Below are 18125 nucleotides of genomic sequence, written 5' to 3'. Positions count from 1 at the left end.
AGGAAGGAAGGAAGGAAGGAAGGAAGGAAGGAAGGAAGGAAGGAAGGAAGGAAGGAAGGAGGGAGGGAGGGAGGGAGGGAGGGAAGTCTAACAGATGGCTCTGTCTGGAAGTGGAGTTTCTTGGGAGAGATTGCTCTGTGTTGGGGCTGGTAAGGTGCACTGTACGACAGACACAGTAGCCCATGCTCTAGGATCATCTTAACTCCTTTATATGTTCAGCCAGATATGCTACAGCTTGAAACAGACATCTTGGTTTCCTTCCAAGTATGTAGCAGAATAAGACACAAATATCCCCTAGGGGTACTAGATGTCCCCAATACATTGCAAAGACCACACTATAGAACTGTAAAAGAACAAAAGTCTTCAGTAGTACAGTCAACGTTGCAAAGACCTTGAGCAACTTCAGTATAAATCTCTCATATGTCACACAAATTTTTAAGGGTCTAATTAATACCAAAGCTACCCCAGGCACATAGAATATTGAAATACTTGTGATTGATGCAATATGGCTTACAGTTCCCAAGCAAGGAAGAGATTTGGGTATGATGGTTGAACACTAAAGTTCTGGAGTCAGAAAGCATTGCATTTGAATTCTAGTTCCTGACTGATGCACTCTTTGCCAACTTACAAGCAAATTCTGAAAATTAAGGCTCACAGAGGTTATCTTAAAAACAGAAACAATAATGGAAACCAAATCAGGTGAAGTATACAAAGGCCCTGGCCCATCTAACAAAACTTTAATAAATGAAAAGTGAGCTGTTATCATCACCATCATCACCTCTTAGCTAGAGCTATAGAAAAAGAAAGTCAGTTTCAGATTCTTTCCAAGTCCTAGTGCCCCTCAGACCTCTCTCCCCTATAATCCCATCCAGCCTGATGTGATACAGTTAGAAGGACCTTAAATTCCATATCAACAGAGGGCCTAAAATCCAATCTGGCTGTAACAATCCACGCCCCATTACCCAATCTAAAAGACTGGAATTCTCTCCCAAAAAGTGGCTGGTTATCTACTATGAAGAGGCAGTTCACACAGGCAATTTATTTTATCAGGTATAAATTCTCAGTAAGCAATAATCTGGCCTCAAGAATGAAATCGAATAAGCATTTTTAAGATCAGCTAAAGAAGCAGCTCCAACAACAACATTTCCAAATCCTGAGCCAAGAGTAAGAGAATGACTTTCATCAGAAATGATGGGAGCCAGCTGCTCCAGGAAAGATGCAAGCAGGGTGAAGGATGGACATTAAAGAGGACGCCAAACGCCAAAGGTCTCAGCAAAGCTATAAACACTTAAGGGGAAGGGGACACATCTTCTCTCAAAAGCAATTAAAAATTAATTGTGACACATGCTGAAATTCTGAATACAGTCAAATTCTTTTCTCCTCACTTCAAACCCTCTAGGCTCTTATCACCACAAAGTCGACACCCTCTTTGGTGTGTCTTTTATTTTAATTGCAAATCTATTTTCATAGTATAATATTTTTATGAAGCTATTTGAAAACTAAAGGTGATGGCATTTTTACTCATTATTAAGAACGAACGAATAGTTGTGTACCTAAATTCTTCTAGTTTTTAGAAATCTGGCTTTTTAATAAACATTTGTTGCAACTGCACAATATTTATGTTCAAAAAAGCCATTTAGGAAAGAACAACACATTCTTTAGTGTACTAGAACATGAAATCAGGTAAGAGAACATATTTCAAAAAAAGAAAAAGCATGCTTTGAAGAAAGATATCCAAGAATTTTATTTGCTACATCTTAAAATGACCAAATAATTAATAACAAAATAAGTTAAAAAGATTTTGTTTTTAAGTGAAGCCCAAATGCCAAAATTTTAACATTCCAATCTCAGTTTTTAAATAAGCACCTCTGCTTATTTAGCATCACTAAGAATTTTACAGACTCGAGAGCAATGTTAGGCACTCTAAAAATTAATATTTCTCAAACTTATAATTTTTGCTAACTAGAACTTTGAAAGATTAATATTGAGTATAAATTTGAAGCTATAAAAATTAACATTTGTCTCCAAGAGCAAAGGCTAGGAAAAATAAAATAAATAAGAAATGTGGACAGCATTGTTAAAGGTTTTCACTGAAACTTTACTTGCGATAATTACATTTTCCAAATCTAAAATAGCCTGGCTCATACTTTTGTCAAAAAGTAGGAGAAACTGGGACAGTCTACTAGGCCACTGAGCTAAAATCAAGTCATCAGCAGGGCTGCATTTTTTTTTGGAAGCCGTAAGAAAGAATCTGTTTCCCTGCTTTTTCCAGCTTTTGGAGGCCACTGGCATCACCTGGCTTATGGTCCCCCTTCCTCCATCCTCAGAACCAGCAACAGGGGACTAAGTCCTCCTGTTGCCACCTCTCTGGTTCTCTCTCTTTCGCCTCCCTCTTCCATTTATAAAGACTCCTACTCTGATAATCCAGGATAATCTCTCTATTTTAAGGTCATTTGATTGTCAACCTTAATTCCATCTGCAAACTTAATCCCCCTTTGGCATGTAACATAACATACTTGCAGGTTTCAAGGATACAGGCACAGACATCTTTGGCATGCCATTATTCTGCCTGCCACTGCCACTATCTCCCATCAATGTGCTGGAAAGCTATTGCATTTGAGGTATTACTGTATGCTGTGTGACTCTTCAGCATGCATCCCTCCTTTTTATTTAGCTGCACACCGATTTCACTTCAGGTTAACCATGTCACACTCCAGTCACACTCCTTTTAAATCAGGGGTAAAACGCCCCAATCCAGGCGAATCAAAGTACTGCATCCCCTGACACAGTGAATGATTCAAGCTTATGACTAAATCAAGTAGCCAATAAAATCTCTACCAGGAAATGTACTGGACCTGTCAAAAAAGAGGTGTCTGTCTTCTGGGGTGAAAGGTAGAATGATAGCCTGGAGATGACAGCAACAGTCTTTGCCACAACTGGTGGGAGGTGTAGGGGGAGGTGAACCAATCCTACCCTGAAAGAGAAATAAAACCAATACAGAGGAAAAATGAGAAAGACACAAGGATAAAGAGAAAGAGGGAATAAGAGAAAGAGAGAGATGCCATGACGGTATTATTTAAACTCTAGATCCAACTATACCTGACTTTGAAACCTCATCAATTTTGTTTTCCTTAACCTATGTGAACTGGGTTCCTGTCACGTGCATCCAAAGGAGTCATGACTTCCATGATTTCTTTTAGCAAAATGGAATGAAGGGAATTCCAGCAAAATTAGGTGTAAGAAGTAAAAGAATTGTATCTGGTAAACATAAAATAGAGTTGGCATGGAATCCATATGGAATAACTGGTTTTGCACCATTCATTTCTCAACTCCCTCTCTCTACCGCTATATTACAATTAACTAAACAATACTACATTGAGATACAAACATGAAGATAATACATGAAAATAGAACTCTCAAAGAGCTGTCACATGGTGAGCTGACTGGTTAGATAGTTTGTTACAAGTCCATGGCACAGGAAATTAAAGTTCCTGGAAATTCATGGTGATAGGCAGACCTATCTAAAATGTAGGGATTAGAATGAAGTACCTCTCTTTGAGTAAAAGTTTAAAAAAGAAACAGCACAAGTCAAAGACACACTAATAACAATAGTTGTGATTCTATCTTGTTTACAATGTACCAGCATTTTATGAATGCTATGAAGTAACAGTAGTATTTTCATGAGACTATGGCAAAGTAATTTATGGATTAAATGTTATCCCCATTAAACCACCATTATCATTATTCACAGAATTTTTAAAAACTATTTTAAAATTCATATGGAACCAAAAAAGAGCTCATATAGCCAAGACAGTCCTAAACAAAAAGAACAAAGTTGGAGGCATCAAACTACCTGACTTCAAACTATACTACAAGGCTACAATAACCCAAACAGCATGTTACTGATACAAAAACATACACACGGGCCAGTGGAATAGAACAGAGAACTCAGAAATAACATTGCACATCTACAACCATTTGATTTTCAACAAACCTGACAAAAACAAGCAATGGGGAAAGGACTCCCTATTTAATAAGTGGTGTTGGGAGACCTGGCTAGTCATATGCAGAAAATTGAAACCAGACCCCTTCCTTACACCTTAGTTAAAAATTAACTCAAGATGGATTAAACACTTAAATGTAAAACCCAAAACTATAACAAAAAACTATAAACTATAAAAACCCTAAAAGAAAATCTAGGCAATATCATTCAGGACATAGGCATGGACAAAGATTTCAGGATGAAATTGCCAAAAGCAATTTCAACAAAAGCAAAAATTGACAAATGGGATCTAATTAAACTAAAGAGTTTCTACACAGCAAAAATGTTCATTGCAGCACCATTCACAATAATAAAGACATGAAATCAACCCATATGCCAATCACTGATGGACTGGATAAAGAAAATGTGGTATATATACACCATGGAATACTATGCAGCCATAAAAAGGAACAAGATCATGTCCTTTGCAGGAACATGGATGGAGCTGGAAGCCATTATCCTCGGCAAACTAATTCAGGAACAGAAAACCAAGCACCACATGTTCTCACTCATAAGTGGGAGCCGAACAATGAGAACACATGTACACAGGGTGGGCAGCGACACACACTGGGGACCATTGTGGTATGGGGTGGAGGAGAAGAGAATACTAGGAAAAATAGCTAGGACATGCTGGGCTTAATACCTAGGTGATAGGTTGATAGGTGCAGCAAACCACCATGATACACGTTTACCTATGTAACTAACCTGCACGTCCTACACATGTACGCTGGGACTTAAAATTAAAATTAAAATGTTTTCTAAAATGTAGTATTATGCCTCTTACACACAAGAAAGTAACACTTTGAGAGGTTAAGGTTACCAGCTAGAAAGTGGTGGAGTTGGGATTTTAAACTACACAGTCAACAGTGTCTGTGCTCCTGACCACTTGATAGAGGAAATACGAATATTCATAGGTCCTCTCCTGTATATATAGATTTAGATTTTAGATTAAGAAATGGGACCAGGGCCGGACACGGTGGCTCACGCCTGTAATCCTAGCACTTTGGGAGGCTGAGGCGAGTGGATCATGAGGTCAGGAGTTCAGGACCACCTGGAAGAGATGATGAAACTCCATCTCTACTAAAAATACAAAAATTAGCCAGGCATGGTAGCACACACCTTTAGTCCCAGCTACTCAGGAGGCTGAGGCAGAGAATTGCTTGAACCTAGAAGGCAGAGGTTGCAGTGAGCCGACATCGTGCCACTGCACTCCAGCCTGAGCGACAGAGTGAGACTCTGTCTCAAAAAAAAGAAAAAAGAAATGGGGCCAGGGTAGTCCCAGCTACTCGGGAGGCTGAGGCAGGAGGATAGCCTGAGCTGGGGAGATCAAGGCTGCAGTGAGCCATGATTGCACCACTGCACTCCGGCCTCTGTTACAGAGCGAGACCCTGTCTCAAAAAAAACAGAAAGAAGAAAATGAACTTTATATGCAAAAGAGAGGTTTTTACACGTAAAGGAACGAGAACTGGAACTCATGAATAATGCCATCAATCATTGTTTTGGTTTGCATATCTAATATACAAATATACTTACTAAATATTAAGAAAAATTGTTGGAAACGTGATTTAATATCTAAGACCACAGTATCTGAGGAATCATATATTTAATCCTTTTTTTCTTGCTACAAGTTTCCTAATAGCTATTTTTGTTTTATCAATCATTTCAAGAGCAAGATATACTGTTTCATGCTGCTCACAATTTGTTCTAAATTCCATGAAGATTCATCATGCTGAATTTGTGGCAATCATTTTCCTAAACAAGAGACTGACATTTTACCACAAAATTTCTCCTAGGGATTTACAGTTAGTCAGCAAAGTCTTGTAAACTTCTTTGGAAAATTAGGAGGTATAAATAATACGTGAGAACAGAGGTTGCTATGCTAGGAAACTTCCCATGCTCCACTATGCATTTTAAGGAATATACAACTCCCAAATTGTACTGTATGAGGTAGATGAGTCTTCTTGTAATACTAATAAAATTACAAAAACATTTGTATAATATAATTATTCGTATTCATTGGGTACTTGAGAGTTAGAAAAATTATGAATTCACTGCATCTTTCAGATTGCATAACTAAATATTAAAAATTATATTCAAACATCAAAAAGCAGACAGAATTAATTCTAAAGTGAAATTTTAAAAATCAATGCCTTCCTAAGTTGCTAGTAGAAGTTCAGATCATCCAGACTTGTTCAAAAGCCATTTGTCAAAATGTATCATGTGAATTTGTTTTTACTCAGTAAGCAACTTCTGGGGCTCTCACCTAAAGTAGTCACTTGAAATGCAGGCAATGACATATACATACACAACACTGTGTGGCAACATTCACTATCATGGGAAAATAAATACTATTAGGAAAATGATTATACAAATTAGAGTTTATTAGTATGATGAGGTAAAATGAAGTTCAGAAGGAGTTTGTAATTATGTTGAAAAGCTCTACTAAAATATTAAACAAAACAAAAACGGTTATACAAAAAAATACAGTGTGTGTATTGAAAGAAGTCTGAATAAGAACATGCTAAATTATAACAGCAGTTTGGGAATTGGAATGATTTTCAAAAATCTGAAGAATCCAGAAAAATTAAAGAATATGATTACAGTGGGCACTTGTAAGACATCAACAATCTGGGAAAAAACTGACTAATTAAAAATAAAAAATTCAACAACTTATAATAACAGAAGTAGTATAGTTTAGGAATAAAATCTGATCTCTACTACAGGAATGCTAAAGAGAAGATTCTCAAAATTCTGATAATAGTAATCCTCTTTAAAGAAGCATTAAAGTTCCATTGAAGTCATCATTGTCAATATATCCTTTCCAAGCACAATAATCCAACTCTTCATATCAAAATTACTCATGATTTTACCAGGCAATTTGGAATGGTCCCTAATGGATTTCCAAGATAATCTGGGTTGGCTACTCAAAGCAAAGAATGCTTAAAGATCATCGTCCTGGAAGCAGAGGCGACCTTGAGGGTTTTTTTTTTTTAACATTTCTGAGCAATATTATAATTATTTGGTACAATGGCAAGGAAAAGCAGTGAAAGCATGGGTAAGAAACATTTCAGCGAAACAACAATAAGGTATGATAATGGTGATACACAGATTGCTGCACTTAATTAAATTTTCACCTAAGAATCTTGAAGCAGTTAACATTAACCATAATCATGCTCAATGGAGGGACAGAAGATAAATCAGTAAAGCCAACTCCATTATCTTTAGTTTCAAGAAAGAATAATCGCTTGAGTAGCTAAAATTCTGCATTTTATAAAGGATCCCCTTAAACCTCCTTCACCACACTTTCTAGTACTGCTGCTGGCAAATTGGATTGACAGATCTTAATCTTAGCTTAGCTTATCTTTCCTGATGCCAGCAATAGGGCAAATGATCCCAAGTAGGATGAAGTAAAAAAAAAAAAAAAAAATTAGTTGGCATTCCAAAACGGCACATAGAATTCAATTCAATTTACCAAATACTTATTGAGTATAAACAGAAAAGCATAAAATAATGATAGGCCTAGGTCCCTGTGCTTTGTAGGGTGGAAGAGGAGTTCCAAGAGGCCTTGATAACATTGAATAATTAATTGTATAGCCATTGTCACCGTCTTCATTTTCTTAGGAACCAATTTAGCCTGGAGAAAGGCACAAAACAAGGAAATTCAGAACACAAATAAACCTTAATATAATAATATCCTGCTTGCTAGATCTATTCATTGAATAACCAGTATTTGAGGACCCACAAGGTACCAAGCCCTGTTTCATGTATTAGAGATACAACTGGCATCAAAACAAAGTCTTTGCTCTCATGAGGGTTAATCTAGTGACAATGCTTAACTGGTCAATAACTAGGTAAGTACCTCACACTAAACCTTACAAACCAAAACCTGAAAATGGTGAAAAATTATCTCTTAGTAAACTAGATATCTGAGAGAATACGATTAGCAACTTTATTTTTTTAAGATTGAGATGTAATGGAATTTGCAACTGGGGAACAGAAATAGGACAGATGCCCCAATTCCAAGAGGAATCAGGAGAGGGAAGATATGCCCCAATTCCATCTGGGGTCAGGAAAGAGAAGACAGCTTAACACTAAAGGATCACAATGCTTTTTCCTCAAATGATACTCAAGCAATCTCAGTGTTGGCTGATGAAACAAAAGGACTCAGAGAGTTCTTTTTCAGATTTTCCAATTTCTACAGAACTATGATTATTTCCTAAGCCACATGTGTCATTGAGCAAGCCTCCTTACCCAATTGGACCAGCCACACCAGTTTCCCACGATTACCTCAGGCATCCTACCAAGGCCATACTCTGAGTCAGAAATGACAGTCCTCCCTGATATCCCCTAAAAGTATGTCAATGATCTCATGAAACATACTTACACATATATGCAGAAACATACTGAAACACACAGATATGTATGTATGTATGGGTATAGGTAGGTGATTAGAGACGCAGTTCCTATCTGGTTGGCAAAGAGGCACACAACTAGGTCAGGGTTCAAAACATATTTACCCATTTTTTCTAGGGTGAATCCTACTTTCCCACATACCAAGAAAGTATTTTTCCACTGGCTGAAGAGAGAAGGAAAGAGGCAATATCGTGCATGAGACACTATATTGGTGACATAACTACATGTATTCTAACCTGTCCCCATGACAAACTGCCTTCTCCTTACCTAAATAAAAGCCTTCCTAGTCTAGAGGGTTGAAGCATATAAGATACATTTTTGAAAACTGACCGTCTAAGTTAAATACTAAGATGTACATATCCTGTGACTCTAGTTATAAAGAGCATGAAAAACTGACACAATCAATTTATCCTGTTAGATGTCAGGAGAGCAGTCACCTTTCATAACAGGAGAAAGCTTGGCAGTCGGCATGAGGGACGTACAGCAGTGCTGGTAATGTTCAACTTATCGATCCAGCTGCTGACTGCACAGGAGCATTCACTTGGTGAAAAATCGGCAAAGTAAACTTATATGCACTCTCCTACATCTCTATTACATTTCAATAGAAAGTATTTTTAAAATTTAGTTTCTTGACTTGTGGTTTATTACTGATTGATATTTAACCCTTCCTGAGACGTTAAATTATTTAGAAATTATTTGGGCCAAGCAATTTTTTTCTAGCCAATTTGTTGAGCAATAAAATAAATAAATAAAATCTACAAATATTATTTGTCTTTCCTAATGTATCCTTGATCAAATAACATGTCCCCAGGCGGTTATATAAAACTACTTCTAAATCAGTTAATAGAAAACAAAAAAAAAGTAATGTTTTCAGGAGTGCATTTTACCAAATCTCCAGGTTAGCAGTGCCTTTACACACAGGGGACAGGTGAGTAAAACTAATTCTATACATAAGATTTTCTTACATATTATACATAAACCAAAGTGAAATGATAGTTATACTTTTGCTATCACAAGACCTGTGGGCCAAAATCTAATTTTTTCAATCTGTTCTTCTCTTCATTCAACTTGAAAATGATAAATAAGAATGGTAATAATAAAAGAGAGAAATCCCATAAAACAGATGAATATGGGAACAAGTAAATCTCCAGCACTACAACCTAAGAGGGCTCTGCCTCCTCTCTTTCATACTGATTTATCTCTCTTCTGCCAAATTTAAGCACACCTGTACTATTTTCTTCCCTTTGAAAGGGCTACTATAGTAATTTACATTAGCAAAACAACTGAACCAAACTTTGGTTCAATCCAGGGCCTCTTATATGAGAACATCCTAATTCTATCTTAAAATGTTAATCAAAGCTATATATTTCATGAAATTTTTTGGTGGAATGGGTGATCTTAAGACATCTTTTTAATTTGCTTTTGAAAAGTTGGGACTTGCAAGTAATCAAATGTTTCAGTAATTAAAAATAAGACAACTTTCTTCTCCCTACTTTAGAGTTTGTTAAAAAACATTCTCTAAAAAGATAAGGATTGATGGCTGAATGTTACCAACTACAAATGACAAGTATCTATTCATAAACACTGTATTTTTAGTGCAGTTCTCAGTGCCTTTCCTCCCCACTGTTCTGCTCTTGCAGTAGAGGTCTAAGCTAGGGAAATATATCCAACAATGAATGCTAAGCACTGAGTAGGAAGGAGCATTTTGATATATGCTCATATATTACAGGCTACATACACACACCTCTGGGCCTAGCTCTTGGGTTCCTTAGTTAACAAGTGTGGATCTCCACACTGTGTACTGTAACAGGTAGCTGTGCAACTTCTCAAGCTTCATTTTCATTTTCCTCATCTCTAACATAGGCACAACAGTATCCCCACCTCATAGTGTGGCTGTGGGAATCAGTTGACATAATGTACATGAAACAATCAACACTGTGCCTGGCATTTAATAAACAGCCAATGACTTGTAACTACGTTTGCAGCAGCAGTAATAAAAACTTTTCTTCTAAAAGACGGCTTTACAATATCACCTGACAAATACAAAATTTACATAGACTAATACTCTGCCAAAAAGAAAAAGTATCTTTTAAAGTAATCCAAGTAAAATGTGTATGAAAAGACTTTGAATGTAGCCTGGCTTCTTGCCAGATGACTTTCAGTCTCCACATTCACAACAAATACATTACTCTAAACAGCTTCAAGAAAGCCCATGGACTTCTGAGTGACCTGTTGCAAGTCACTTACACTCTTTGAATCTCAGTCTCCTCACCCATAAAATGGGAGTAAGAATCTCCACAGCATCAGGAGAGTACTGGGATTTTAGATATTAGCAAAAGGCCTAACAGTATCTTTCACATCAGGAGATAATTATTTTAAAGCAGATTGAATAATAGAGGTCATCAGAGGATTTACCCGAAGCAGGAAAGATTGTAAGACAAAAATTTCCATCCTCTGTACTTCATTGTTCTCTTCTATGTAGCATTCTTGCCTCCTGTTGTACTCAAATGTTCTCCTCCTAAATGCTACAGAAGTTGATGATTTTATTTCATTCATCTCCACATCATCTTCCAGCCCCCTCCATCACCTTCCAAGTACATATCAGTGGTTTGTACAAAGACAGTAATAAACTGATGCTTGAAATGTCCAACTGCAGAAGAATTTTTACCTCACTATAATTTAGCCCGAGGAAAGTGGGATCTTCCTCCAGAAAGAGGAAGAGAAGAACAGAAGTGTTTCCGGACTACAGATTATTTTTTTTAACCACCAGTGGGAAACATTTCAGAAACAATATTTTGCTTAGCTCACTTTACTCCCTTACTTTCAACTTAAGATAAGAGTGGCATCTGAGAACAAAGCTTACCTATTTGCACCATTTCTTCATTACCAGCCTGGAAAGGAGGGGGAAAGCAAGAAAAAGAAACAGTTACTGGGTTTCATCTTATCACCTTGCGAGTTTTATTTCTACCATTAATGCTTTCCAAGAGCTAACTAATCAGGAGATGCTAGAGACTGAGATTGGTGCCTAAAGCCTGCACCTTAGTTTGTAGAAGGTTTCATGAGACAATTCCATAACAATTTGGGGAAGGCAGTTGTTTGCCCCTTTTCATTTTAATTTAACACTTATGAAGCCAGCAAAAATACATACACAAACTCAATACTCTCTTCTGAAAATTCTACTGGGTCTGGATTAGAAAAGAAAGTCTATGAATTTAAACAGGCCAAAAGAAGCCTAGCGGGGGCCTGATTAATCAGATTTAAGGTCAGGAATCAACTAGACAATTCTCTACTTTTTACCCTATGGTCGATTAGACCAGGCCGACCAGAGAAGCTACGAAAACTAACAGAGAAATTCTGTACCCAAAGTCCCATCGGCCCAGTGCTGATATAATTTACTACAAACGGCTCCCCTGGCGGAGCCTTCTCAAGGACTCTTCTGAGAGCATCGGGCTTCACCTTGAGTCTCCAAAGGGCTGGGGGCAGGGCCGAAAAGAAACAGAGCTGCAGTCAACTTAGCTTTAAAAAGAGGAGGAGTTGTGCAGAGGGGGAGGGGAGAAGGCGGCCGGCGCCTGCAGCCTCTGCCCAGGAAAACGCAGGGCAGGAAACGTCTCCAGCCCCCGTCCCCAACTGTCAAACCCTAGCCCGGCCGTGGTACTCCCAGGACACGTGTCTACAGGATCTCTCCCTGTCCGGCCCAAGGACTTCCTGAAACCCCCGCCTCCAGCTGCCCGAAAAAACCGTGAGTCAGTTCGGAGGACAGAAAGCTCCAGGAACCCGACTCCGGCGGCAGCAGCCAGAGCGCTGGGATCCCGGACCCAGTGTCCAGAACTTCATTCAAGCGCCCAGACCGCCCTCCAGAAAGGGGAAGCCCAGATGACCCGGCGAGGATGGGAACTGGCTGCGGTTTATCACTACGAATTGTTACGAATGTCACAGACTGGTGAAGCCCTAGGTGTGACAAGCCTGGGCTCCCGGAGTGGGAGTCATAACCTCCCGTGCAACTCAACCCTCCACCCCCAAAAGCCCGCACGCTGCGCCCAGCCCTCAAAACACCGTTCCTGAACGCAAAAGATAACAGGGAAGGGTGGGAGGAGAAGGAGGAAAGAAAGGAGGGTAGACAGGGGAGGAACTTTTCGGGAAAAGGTTGGGTTTGAGTTTTTTATTGTTATTATTTTCCACTTACTTGTCCATCAGCTGAAGTCCTAACCTCTACCAGAGCGGCTGCTATCAACCAAAGTGACAGGAGAACCATCACGAGTCGAGTTCACTTTCCAACTACTGGGCAGAGCAAATGCCCACAGCAAACCCCCCCAAAATAAGTTTCTTTAAGAAAAAAAAGGAAAAGGAAAAAAATGCAAAATAGAAACAAATGATCTTCTGTGCTTTGCTTCAATGAAAATGAAATTTGAGCTCTGAGACTGGCCCCCTCTGCTCTTAAGTTTTTTCCACTTCACCTTCTCACCCCGTCCTCCCAAACAGAGTGTGCAGGAGCGAGAAGGTGCTGCAAGCGGGCACAGGCTGAGCCCGGGAGAGGGGGAAGGGACGAGGGGCTTTCCAACTATTTCTGCCCAAAGCAGCTTTTTCGAGGCTTTTCGAGCACCATTGGTCCCTAAGGTTAGCGCGGAGAATGCTTGGGTTCCCCGGAGCACAGCAGGGGGAAGTATTAGCGAGAGAGACGAGCGAGCGGGAGCGGGAGAAAGAGGCAGGGAGAGGGCGACTCCGCCGCACACGCAGAGGTGGGGGCGGGAGGAGCGAAGGGGAGGAGGAGGAGGCAGGCGGAGGAGGTGGGAGGAGTGGGCCGCTCGCCGGCTCCTGTTGCTCGCAGCGCGGCAGTCTGCGGGCTGCTGGCTACCCGCCGGGCGCTAATAAGGCGGCCGGAGCTCCCCGGACTGCCCCTCCCGCCGTGGCGCCCACGTCATGCGGGGCCCGAACCGGCGCCCCCGGCACCGTGTCAGGATTGGAGACCGCTCAGGGGCTGGTGTGGCCCGGGCTCGACCTCCCACCCTGGAGCCTCTCCTTCTCCGCCTAGGGCGAAAGGAGGGGAGGGTCCAGGGGCGCCACCGATCCCGACTGGCGGGACGCGCGTTGAGTTAATTATAGGAAGGGGGAGGGTCCAAGGGCTGGTCCTGGGCTGTAGGCAGTTCACCTCCTCCAACCTCCACTGTTCTCACAGCCAGAGAAAGAATTCTCCCCGAAGTGAAGCCCTGGAACCTCCAGATCTTAACCACGTGGTCATCTCCCCTCCAGGCACCAGTTACCTCCCACGTTTTGGGAGGGGGTGTCCTTCTTTGTAAGCTCTTGTTTAGGCTTTATTCGTTTATATTAGTTTTAAAAGATACCACGTCCTTTCCTTGAATCGCCCGGATGCTTCCGTTTATCACTAGAGTACACAGGCCTCAGCGACTCTTCCTCACACCCAGATTAAGTTATCAAATGATTTCTGCCCGCTGTGGCCTGGCGCTTCCTGAGGGGAAATGACACCAACCTGAGTTTGCTGGAATCCTAGCCCAGGCCCAGCTCCCAGGCCTATACACCTGTGGGTGCTTTCCAGAAAGCAGACAGGAGGAAAAGGAAATAGCTCCAGCCTCCACTGACCGGTCCACGAGCCAGGAGTGAGTAGACACAAATTTAGATACGAACTTCAAGACTTCAACTGGACAGAGTCTTGAAGAGGCCTGCCTACAATAAAACGAGCTAGTGTTTATCTTGCTATGAGATGCAAGATAAGTCATAGTTCCCGTTCTTTTTTAAAAGCAATGTGAGTTTGGAGGGTTTCCTATACCTTCAATTCATTGTTTATTCCTAGAGAGGTAAGGTGATGGTTGTGCCTTTAACTTAAGCATGGAGAGATTTGTTGTTCACTGATGTTTTATCTGCTAAGTCTTCTCAAAATCATATATCGAGGACATTTACATATACAAATGAGAAACTCAGTAGCTAAATGGTCCCACCTAGTAAAACAAGGTATTAGGTCAATTAGTTATTAATTGGAATTAGAATTAGACCCCAGCACTGAAGTATCTCTAAATTACTATTTTCCTTCAATTAAAGCTTGTAGCATTTTTGTAACCTGTCATTGACTAGCTATGCAGGAGTGATTTGCTAAATTTTACACCGGGTTTTCCCATTCATTAAAAAAAAGTAACCCTAAGCATTCGATAAATTAAAAATTTGTCAATTTACACCGACAAGTAAAATAATACTAGAGATACACATTAGGAGATCTAGGTTCTAGGCCCAGCTAACAGTTGTCTTACCTTGATAAGTCAGACTAAACCTCTATTTTGGTTTCTCCTCTATGAGACATTTGAGATCTAAAATCATCTGATTTTAGGTAATAACAAAAATGTATTTAACCATGGTGTTACAGTAGGCCCTTTTGTGTTAATTTTACAACATTCAGACATTAGTTATCACCTAACTCTTGGCACAGCAAGCAATTCATGTGACTTTCAGGAAAGCAGCGGCTTCAGACATTTTTGGCCATGACCACAGAGAGAAATGCATATTGCATGGCGACCCAGTAAAAATTTCATGATTCAGTACTTACCTGTACTGCATGCAACAACCCTGATATTTTTCTTGCCATTCTTTCCCCCCAACCCCAATTGCAGATAAGGACTTAATTGATTTCACAACCCAGTAAGTCATGACTCTTACTTTGACAAACATCAATTTAAGAGCATACAATAGGTATTTTTTATTCTAAATGAGTTCTAATTAATAGGGTTCTCCCAATTATATATTGTAATCAGAGTTTCCCAAAGTATTCCCTGGAATAAATATGAAATGTTTTACCATGAAAACGAAATGTCTTAGACAGCCAACTGAGCTTATGAAATACTTAGGTAAATGAAACAAAATGGATCTCCTTATTTCAGACTTCAGGGTACCTATTTAAACAAACAAATTTGTAGTCCCAGCTACTCAGGAGGCCGAGGCAGAAGAATCGCTTGACCCCAGGAGGCGGAGGTTGCAGTGAGCTGAGATCGTGTCACTGCACTCCAGCCTCCGGCAACAAAGTGAAACTCCGTCTAACAAAAAAAAAAAAAAATTGTGAGTCTTCAAAGGGAGATGTAGTGCAATTTGGTCTCCTTATTTATATGACCATAGAATCCTTTTTTCTCATGCTTTATCCTCTGTGGAACACACATGGGTAAATGCCATTACAAAGCATATTTAAAGCAAAATGAACTTCAAGTTAGGTCGGTTGGATTCTCATGAGGATTCAGCTTCAGTTTTCTCAACTCCAAAATTGGTTTCATAGTACTACTTTTGCAAACTGTTCATGAAAATTAACATGATCTTACATGTAAACTCTGGCACATTGTCTAGAACATATAAGGGCCTCAGTGTAATTTTTTGAATAAAACTAATGGCATACGTATAGATGGCTCATTGGTAATACAATATGGCAAGGTCTAAAGAAAATAGGAAAATGTAGGCTGGGCGCAGCGGCTAAAGTCTGTAATCCCTGCACTTTGGGAGGCCGAGACGGGTGGATCACGAGGTCAGGAGATCGAGACCATCCTGGCTAACACGGTGAAACCCCCATCTCTACTAAAAAATACAAAAACTAGCCGGGCGAGGTGGCGGGCGCCTGTAGTCCCAGCTACTCGGGAGGCTGAGGCAGGAGAATGGCATAAACCTGGGAGACGGAGCTTGCAGTGAGCTGAGATCCGGCCACTGTATTCCAGCCTGGGCGACAGAGCGAGACTCCATCTCAAAAAAAAAAAAAAAAAGAAAAAGAAAAGAAAATAGGAAAATGTAAACAGCTAAAATGTGATTGACTTTTAATTTTACCAGAGAAGATGTTAGGAGTCAGAGACAGAGTCATTGAGTTCCTTTCAAAAACTGACCACCTGCCTCATATTAAATCCCTTCCCTTCCTCCATGTTTCTTTGGCTCAGGCTACAGTATTGTTTTCCACACACCCTCAAGTTCACATTCTTGCTCATAGTGATTTCTCAGTCCATAGTACCCTTCCTCTTCCTGTCCACATGGCAAAGAGCATCATATTACAGGAGGTGCTAATAGGTGCTCCACAAAAGTACTACACTAATGCTCGTAGTATGTTTTCTTTCAAAATATATTTTAAGCATATAAATAATTTCAAAAGTAGCCATATACATTTAGTCTCCCTAATTGAAAATCATCTCCTTTAAAATAAGTTTCATGAAATTGGTTGACATATCGACATTTTAACCTGTGCATCCTCATGTCGGCAGCAATTAAGTAAGCAGAGAGTTGTGGGGGTTTTTCTGTTGGAGGCTGGCTGGTCAATGTCATAATTTGACAACATTTTGATACCCAATATTTATTGTGTATTAAACCAATGAATAAAATGTTTGTCATTTCTTGCAGCAAAGAATTAATTATAAATTCATGTATTAGGTTTATTTTTTGGGGGGGGGTTCCTTTTGGTTGTTTACCTTTCCCATACTCTTAATATAACTAACAACCTTCTGTCAATATTTATTAGATACATTACAGTTTTTACATTTACAATTTTTAACTTCTTCCCATGGTCAAATAAATTTGAGAATTCTGCAGTCAACTTTGTTCGAAGTATAAGTATAAAACTTTATTGCATCATAAGGGGCTAGATTTATATCCATCTCCTCCTCTAAATTACAGGTTCCTTGAGGGTCTTGATCTTTGTTTTGTTTACTTTCTACCACTAATATCTCACAGAATTTCTGTCACACAAAAGTTGCATAGTACTTTACTTACTGCAACTTGAACATCTCCAGGCAAAATTGTATCCTTTTATTCCTGCCTGCTGATGAACTTTATTCCTGGTCTTGGGATTCTTGACACCTAGAACTATCACAGAGGAATATTAGAGTAGGTACATGGGACCCACCACTATAGGACAGTGAAAGGACATGGAAAATGAGAAAACAGAGTTGATAGCAGCACGTAGAGAATTATTTCATTGCTCACTGAGAGCAAGAGTCATGCTCAGTCTTACTCTCTCACACAGCACCCTCCCATTTTATATAATATTGAACTCTTTCATGCACAGGTCAGAGAATCAAGCATGTTGTGTATACATTATGCCTATTTGTTTTAACCGAGGCATTAGGTTGATAAAGAGTCAGGATGTCAAACTTTCATACTCACAGGATGCAGCCTGGCACATAATAGGCACTAAAATAATAATTATTAAATGAACAAAGAAGTGAATATTTACTGTCTCTATTTAAAGTGAATATTTACTTCTACTTACTATTACTTCAGTGAAATGAGTAGGGAGTTGTTATTGTCATTGTTTCTCTACTGTCAGTGAATAAGCTATTTCCAACTTGGGTCTTTTTCACAAAAGTTTTCAGAAGTTCCGTAAAAAGATTTTTAAAAATTAAACAACAGGGGCCGGACACAGTGGCTCACGCCTATAATCCCAGCGCTTTGAAAGGCCGAGGCGAGTGGATCTCTTGAGGCCAGGAGCTGGAGACCAGCCTGGCCAACATGGTGAAGCCCCATCTCTACTAAAAACACAAAATAGCCAGGCGTGGTAGTACATGCCGGTAACCCCAGCTGCTCGGGAGGCTGAGGCAGGAGAATCGCTGGAACCCAGGAGGTGGCAGTTGTAGTGAGCCGAGATCATGCCACTGCACTCCAGCCTGGGCGACAGAGTAAGAATCTGTTTCCAAAAACAAATTAAACA

General features: G+C 39.8%; 1 protein-coding gene across 1 annotated transcript in view; it reads right to left on the bottom strand.

Moving 5' to 3' along the window:
- The window catches only part of ADAMTS3 (ADAM metallopeptidase with thrombospondin type 1 motif 3), a 279272-nt gene extending 266115 nt beyond the window's left edge, over positions 1-13157 (bottom strand). The window contains exons 1-2 of the mRNA XM_026446914.2: positions 12639-13157; positions 11319-11346 (exon numbers count right to left, since the gene is read on the bottom strand). Coding sequence (XP_026302699.1) covers positions 11319-11346; positions 12639-12707 — 97 coding nt within the window. The 5' untranslated portion in view covers positions 12708-13157. The remainder of the gene's footprint in view (positions 1-11318; positions 11347-12638) is intronic.
- Between the last annotated feature and the right edge of the window lie 4968 nt (positions 13158-18125).

Source organism: Piliocolobus tephrosceles, chromosome 3 (genome assembly GCF_002776525.5).
Source record: "Piliocolobus tephrosceles isolate RC106 chromosome 3, ASM277652v3, whole genome shotgun sequence".
Lineage (NCBI taxonomy): Eukaryota > Metazoa > Chordata > Mammalia > Primates > Cercopithecidae > Piliocolobus > Piliocolobus tephrosceles.
Note: the sequence above shows the minus strand (reverse complement) of the source record. Positions and strands in the feature narration are given on the sequence as shown.